Here is a 7,497-nt window from a genome sequence, read left to right as displayed (position 1 = left end):
GGCCCCAGCCCCCACCTCCCCAAGACCCAGGAACCCAGGCCCCAGCCTCTACCTTAAGGCTACGGTCTCAGTAGTCCAGGCCTCAGCCCCCGCCTCCTTAGGACCCAGGAGTCCAGGATCCTCCTCCCACCTCCTCGGGATTCAGGAGTCCAGACCCAAGCCCTCACCTCCCCAGGACCCAGGAACCCAGGCCCCAGCTCCCATCTCTCCATGTCCCAGGAGTCCAGACTCCAGCCTCCACCTCCCTCGGACACAGGAGTCCAAGCCCCCAGACCCCATCTCCCCAAGACCTAGCCCATAACCCCCACCTTCCCAGGACCCCGAAACCCAGCCCCCAGCCTCCACCTCTTCAAGTCTCAGTAGTCCAGGCCCCAGCCCCCGCCTCTAGGACCCAGGAGTCCAGGCTCCAGCTCCTTCCACCCCAGGTCCCAGGAATCCAAGCCTCAGCCCCACCTCCCCAGGTTCCAGGAATCCAGGCTCCAGCCACCAGCTCCCTGGGACTCAGGGGCCTGGGAGGCTCTACTTCCTCCTCTCTTCTAACTAACTCTTCTCTACCTGCTAAGCTCTTGTAGCCTCGAGTCTGTCGGAATCCAAAGTCTCTTGGAAAAAAATTCATACCGCTGGTTATCAGCTCTTCCTCTTCTGAATGGATAAACAAGAACTCAGAACCTGAACAGGCTGAGGCCAGGGCTGGCCCTCCCCTTCCCCAACCCAGGACCCCAGAGTCCCAACTCAGCCTCACCCAAGAGGCCCAGCGGCTGTGCCCTCGGTTCCTTGGAGTCACTCATGTTTCCCGACTGTCCCTCAATGTCCAGAACTTCTGGGGACCACAGCTCTTATTTCCCATCTCATGATCCTCACTCCCTAAATCTCTTCTTCTGGAGGAAGAAAAACAGGAAACAGGGGAGGGATGTAACACCCGAAAGCCAAGAGGGAGGGGGCAGAGCATGAGATGGCCCTGACTTGCAGAAGTTTCAAGGAGCTGGGGGGGGGATGGTCTGAGATTGACAGGGAGAAGGATTTGTCCACTCATGGCATCACTGAGCTATGCGATGCTTTTAATGAAATCCAGTAAGTTTGCATGAAAAGCGACTTGGTTATGCCCCTCCACCTAGGGCAGGGATGGGCAGGCAGTGCCCCTAGTTCCTGGAACCATCATCCCCCTGACCTCCAGGCTTGATTGCCTTGCTCTGCTGATGTCCTCATTTATGAGAATTTCTGCTGACTTTGGGAGTTGGGGCTGAATCATAATTGCTTGTTTATTTAACGCCTATAACAGTCAAGCACTTTTCAAGCAAGTTTATAAACTCATTCATTTGAATCTTCCTACCCTCTCGTAGATCATATGATTTCCATTTTGCAGATGGGGGATACTGAAGTACAGTGAGGTTAGGTAACTGGCCCACAGTCACACAGCTGGTAAACAGGACAGCTGGGATTTGAACTCAGATGGTCTGCCTCCATAGCCAGTACTGTTAGACAAAGACAGTCAAATGGCATCAAGGAAGAAAGAAAAGCTTCATAATGGCTTTGGGCCGGGTGCGGTGGCTCACATCTGTAATCACAGCACTTTGGGAGGATTAGGTAGGCAGATCATGAGGTCAGGAGTTTGAGACCAGCCTGGCCAATATGGTGAAACCCTGTCTCTACTAAAAATACAAAAATTAGCCATGAGTGGTGGTGCGTGCCTGTAGCCCCCACTACTCAGGAGGCTGAGGCAGAAGAATTGCTTGAACCCAAGAGGCAGAGCTTGCAGTGAGCCGAGATCGTGCCATTGCATTCCAGCCTGGGTGACAGAGAGAGACTGTCTCAAAAAAAAAAAAAAAAAAAAGATTCATAATGGCTTCGAATTGTTCCCAAATTCCTAAATTTGGTTCTTTCCATATTGGAACAAACTGTGTGGCCACCAGCAGGTGAATAAAAACAGTATATGTCAGAAGTCCTAGCCAGAGCAATTAGGCAAGAGAAAGAAATAAAAGGTATCCCAATTGGAAAAGAAGTCAAACTACCTTTCTTCACTGATCACGTGATTCCATATGTGAAAAACCCTGAAGATTCCACCAAAACGCTCCTGGAACTGATAAATAAATCTCACCACTGCACTCCAGCCTGGGAGACAGAGCGAGAGTCAGTCTTAAAAAACAAAAACAAAAACAAAAACAAAAAAACAAAAGAAAATAGGGAAAGAAAATTTCAGGACTCTCTAAATCTAGCATGCCAAGGGGGAAGTTATGCCCTGGAGTCATGTAGTTTGTTGAGAATGCTCATAATTCTGCTTCTTAAATTATAGATTAACTCTTTTCCTCATTGTTCTTTTCTACTAAAAACACAAACATTAGCCAGGTGTGGTGGCAGATGCCTGTAATCCCAGCTCCTCAGGAGGCTGAGGCAGGAGAATTGCTTGAACTGGGGAGGCGGTTGCAGTGAGTTGAGATCGCATCACCGTACTCCAGCCTGGGTGATAAAGCAAGACTCTGCTAAAAAAAAAAAAAAAAAAGAAAAAATCAGTACATTCACAAGGCTGTGCAACCATCATCACTAGTTCCAAAACATTCCAACACCCCTAAAGGAAACCTATCCACACCAGCCTCATTCTCCCTTACAACAACCCCTGGTAACCACTAATCTGCTTTCTGCCTCTATGGATTTGCCTAATTTGGATATTTCATATACATAAAATTGTACAATATGTGACTTTCTGTGTCTAGCTTTTTTTGCTCAGCATGATAGTTTTAAGGTTGATCTATACATTGTAGCATGTGTCTAAATTTTCTTTATTTTTTAAGGCTGATTACAAAGTATCTCATTGTAATGAACCAGTGGCATTTGTCTGGGGTAATACCAGAGGTTTGTTGCCTCACACCAAGGAAATTGAGGATGCCGACACACACAAGGAGTCAGTTTAAGAGCAGAGGTTTAGGGCTGGGCACAGTGGCTCACACCTGTAATCCCAGCATTTTGGGAGGCCGAGGCAGGTGGGTCACTTAAGGTAAGGAGTTCGAGACCAGCCTTACTGACCTGGTGAAACCCCGTCTCTACTAAAAATACAAAAATTAACTGGGCATGGTGACACGTACCTGTAATGCCAGCTACTCGGGAAGCTGAGGCAAGAGGATCACTTGAACCTGGGAGGCAGAGGTTGCAGTGAACCGAGATTGCACCACTGCACTCCAGCATGGATGACAACAAGACCCTGTCTCAAAAAAAAAAAAACAAAAGCAGAGGTTTAATAGGCAAAAGAAAGCAAAAAGAGAACAGCTGTCTCTTCTGCAGAGAGAAGGGGATCCTGGGTGGGTCTTCCAGTTCCATGGTGAAATGCACAGGGTTTCACAGATGAGCCTGAGGAGGCGGTGACTGATTTACATAGGGGACAAGAGATTGGTCGAACCAGGTGTGTCATTTGCATAGTGTAAGGAAGCTGACTGCCCACCCTAATCCTTTGTTATGCAGATGGTTCTCTACCTGGCTGGCACCCTGTTGCCTGCCCTTTCCTGTGGCAGTGGTTGACAAAGAAGAGAAAAGAGGGAGCCTCCATGTTGGATACACCTGATTCCCTTTTCTATTGGCACAGCTGTCAGCATTTACCTATGCAAGCTTTTTTTTGAGACGGAGTTTTCCCTCTTGTTGCCCAGGCTGGAGTGCAAGGTGCAATCTCAGCTCATGCCAACCTCCGCCTCCCAGGTTCAAGCAATCCTCCTGCCTGAGCCTCCCGAGTAGCTGAGATGACAGGCATTTGCCACCATGCCTGGCTAATTTTGTATTTTTAGTAGATGGGATTTCTCCATGTTGGTCAGGCTCATCAGCTCCAGAGGTGGGGTGCAGACACCAGACCCAACTGATGACTAGATGAAACAGGGCCAAGGTTGAAGCAGCTTTCCGTAAAGACATGCCACCAGAGTGCCCTGTCAGTTTACCATTGTGTTGGAAATAGATGCTTGATGCTGCAAAGAAAAATCAGCACTGAGACAGAGGATCTCTTAGCAAGGCAATCTTTACTTTCTGCAGAAAGGGTGCTTCTGTTAGCTATCTTAACACAAGAATACAATGAACAAAGGAAAAGCAGACATATTTATCTTCTGCAAGACAAAAACACCTTTTCTGCAAGAAGTAAAGATTGCCTTGCTGAGAGAGCCTTTGTCCCAGTGCTGACTTTTCTTTGGAGCATTGCCAAAGCAATACCCAGAAATTACTGCTCCTTTCTATGGCAATAACTCAGACAAACTGGAAGTTACCACCCCTTTTCTAGAAATCTCTGCATAATTCGCCACTTAATTTTCAGATAATTAAAAGTGGGTATAAATATGCCACAGAACTGTTTCTGGGCTGCTACTCTAGATACACTGTCCCTGGATTAGTCCTGCTCTGAAAGAAGCAGTATTTCTGCTGTTGCTGTGCATGGCCACTTCAATAAAAGTTGTGGTCTAGGCCAGGCAGGGTGGCTCACATCTGCATCCCAACACTCTGGGAGGCCAACACAGGCAGATCACCTGAGATCAGCAGTTCAAGACAAGCCTGACCAACATGGTGAAACCCCATCTCTACTAAAAATACAAAAATTAGGCTGGGCGAGGTGACTCACATCTGTAATCCCAGCACTTTGGGAGGCCAAGACAGGTGGATCACCTGAGGTCAGGAGTTCAAGACCAGCCTGACCAACATGGTGAAACCCCATCTCTACCTAAAATACAAAAATTAGGCTGAGCGAGGTGGCTCACATCTGTAATCCCAGCACTTTGGGAGGCCAAGGCAGGTGGATCACCTGAGGTCAGGAGTTCAAGACTAGCCTGGCCAACCTGGTGAAACTCCGTCTCTACTAAAAATACAAAAATTAGCTGGGTGTGGTGGTGGGCACCTGTAATCCCAGCTACTCAGGAGGCTGAGGCAGGAGAATCACTTGAACCCAGGAGATGAAGGTTGCAATGAGCTGAGATCATACCATTATACTCCAGCCTGGGCGACAGAGTGAGACTTCATCTCAAAAAAAAAAAAAAAAATTAGCCAGGCATCGTGGCACATGCCCGTATTCCCAGCTACTCGGGAGACTGAGGCAGGAGAACTGCTTGAACCCGGGGGCAGAGGTTGCGGCAAGCTGAGATTGTGGCACTGCATTCCAGCCTAGGTGACAGAGTGAAACTCTGTCTCAAAAAAAAAAAAAAAAAAGCCAGGTGCAGTGGCTCATGCCTGTAATCCCAGCACTTTGGGAGACTGAGGCGGGCGGGTCATGAGGTCAGGGGTTCAAGACCAGCCTGACCAACATAGTGAAATGCTGTCTCTAATAAAAATACAAAAATTAGCTGGGCATGGTGGCAGGTGCCTGTAATCCCAGCTACTTGGGAGGCTGAAGCAGGAGGATCGCTTAAACCTGGGAGTCGGAGGTTACAGTGAGCCAGGATTGCATCAGCGCACTCAAGGCTGGGAAACACAGCAAGACTCTGTCTTAAAAAAAAAAAAAAAGTCCTTTGGGTTCCACCTACTCACAGGTAGAGTTTCAAAATTCTATTGAAGGGTTTCTAAATAGATTTTAAAACTAACTTGACAAGCTCATTATTTGGAATGTAATAAAGAGGTTATATTCTTTAACTGAGAATAAATAGCAAAGCTACAACTGGAGACAGTAACCTCTTGAGATGGGAAGATGGGAACAGAATGAGCCTTAGTTTTCACTGTAGGGACTGATATGCTGTGGTTCTGCATGCACACATGACTTATTCCACAGTAAATGAAAACCTTTAAAGCCAGAGTAGTTTAAAAAAATCATCTAAAAATTGCACAAGAATACCGGAGAACATTTTGATAGAGAAGACCCATGACCAGGCAGGGAACTGTGGCTCATCCCTATAAACTCAGGACTTTGGGAGGCTGAGGCAGGAGGATGAGTTAAGCCCGGAGTTCAAGACCATCATGGGCAACACAGCGAGACCCCATCTCTAAAAAAACTTTAAAAAGTAGCTAGATACAGTGATGCACACATGTGGTCCCAGCTACACAGGAGGCTGAGGTGGCAGGATCACTGGAGCCCATGAGATCAAGGCGGCAGTGAGCCATGGTTGCACCACCACTGCACTTCAGCCTGGGTGACAGAGCAAGACCTTGTCTCACACTCAAAAAGAGCCATGCCTGGTAATTACCAAAATATATTGTAAGCTTGGCTTGAGCTTCTCCCAAAGCAGAGCTTGAGACAAGGATTTGGGTACAAGTAGCTTATCAGGGAGGAGATTCCAAGAAGCACCGGCAGGGGATGGGAAAAATGAAGAGACGCAGGTAGGAAAAGGAAGGAACCCAATACAAAGGCACCAATGAGCTTATTATGACTGAAAATGGCAACTGGGCTCAATTCCCCTGGGAGCCTCTGGGAGTTGACGTAGAACAAGCCTCACAGTTCCTCTGCCCGTTGAAGGTCAACTCTAAGTAAAATGGAAATTGCAAGCTGTTTATGAAGGACCATCTTTGAGGTCAACATCAGTAGAAGGGAAGTGAATTTTATGGGGTCTTATTTACACCAAAAAAGTTCTCTAACACTAGCTTCCTGGAGTTAGCACCACATTCCACAAGTTAAAGGGCTAGGTCCCCAAAGATTGACCCTACTTCAGACACCAGGTGCAAAGACAGTGCCTTTGCACTGTCTATCCACACTTCTGCCAGGCCGGCAAAAAATTGGGGATTCCCCCAAGTCCCTCTCAGGTTCAGTAATTTCCTAGAATGATTTAGAGAACTCAGAAAAACATTATTCTTAGGTTACCGAACTAAATTGCTCAGTTTGCCTGCTCACAGTGGAAAACCAAACACTGAACCATTGGGGTTTTGTAGACAGAAAAATTTATTGCAAGGCAGCCAAGCACAGAGACAGGTGTCTGGCCCTTATCTGTCTCTCCAAGCTGGGAGCTGGGGCAGCTTTTATACACAGAGGGTAGTGAGGTGTGATCTGATTGGATCTTGTAATGAGGGGATTCAGGAGGCTTGATCTGATTGGATCACACCATGGAGTGATGCCAGGGTTCAATCTGATTGGATCACGGATCATGCCAGGTGATATCCGCTTCTTAACTCAGTCCCTGTTGCTTGGTCTGAGCATGTAGGTTCTAACTGGGTTTTAACATTTAGTTCAAATCTGGGCATGCTCAGGGTAGTAACTTGCTACCTGGGGGTCCATGGCAACTGAAAAACAACTTGCCATTTTATTACACAAAGCTGAACCAGACTGGGCTGGATCTGCAGTTAGTGTTTACCAGTTTATTATAAAAGTGTACAACTGGAGGGATGGGGTGGTGCCAGCAAGATGGCTGCACCCAAGAAGATGATATTTCCAGAGAAACCAAGCCACAAAAAGTACAGGGCTGCCCTGAAGGAGGAGAAACCAAAGAAATACTGGCAGGGACTTGTTTGACTGAGAGATTCAGGACTCTCACAGTCCGAGAGAAGGGGGAGGGAGAGAGGGAGAGGGAGGGAGAGAGGGAGAGGGAGGGAGAGGGGAGAGGGAGGGAGAGGGGAGAGGGAGGG

At 47.6% G+C, this 7,497-nt stretch overlaps 1 protein-coding gene, 1 long non-coding RNA gene and 1 pseudogene across 12 annotated transcripts in view; 2 read left to right on the top strand and 1 right to left on the bottom strand.

The window, feature by feature from the left end:
* The window catches only part of CD209 (CD209 molecule), a 19,139-nt gene that overhangs the window by 4,401 nt on the left and 7,241 nt on the right, over positions 1-7,497 (bottom strand). The window contains exons 1-2 of one of the 11 annotated variants that reach the window (XM_032251982.1): positions 743-1,391; positions 556-642 (exon numbers count right to left, since the gene is read on the bottom strand). The exons of the other annotated variants lie outside the window; for them this stretch is intronic. Of the exons in view, the coding sequence (XP_032107873.1) occupies positions 556-642; positions 743-788 (133 nt within the window). The 5' untranslated portion in view covers positions 789-1,391. Of the gene's footprint in view, positions 1-555; positions 643-742; positions 1,392-7,497 lie in introns of those variants that run through there. 11 annotated transcript variants of the gene reach the window in all.
* Positions 555-7,497, top strand: part of LOC116532653 — a 14,132-nt gene continuing 7,189 nt past the window's right edge. Inside the window, exon 1 of the long non-coding RNA XR_004260926.1 lies at positions 555-595. This is a non-coding gene — a long non-coding RNA (uncharacterized LOC116532653). The remainder of the gene's footprint in view (positions 596-7,497) is intronic.
* The window catches only part of LOC116532652, a 2,587-nt pseudogene continuing 1,717 nt past the window's right edge, over positions 6,628-7,497 (top strand).

Source organism: Sapajus apella, unplaced genomic scaffold (assembly GCF_009761245.1).
Source record: "Sapajus apella isolate SASKATOON/1434 unplaced genomic scaffold, GSC_monkey_1.0 scaffold77, whole genome shotgun sequence".
Classification (NCBI taxonomy): Eukaryota; Metazoa; Chordata; class Mammalia; order Primates; family Cebidae; genus Sapajus; species Sapajus apella.
Note: the sequence above shows the minus strand (reverse complement) of the source record. Positions and strands in the feature narration are given on the sequence as shown.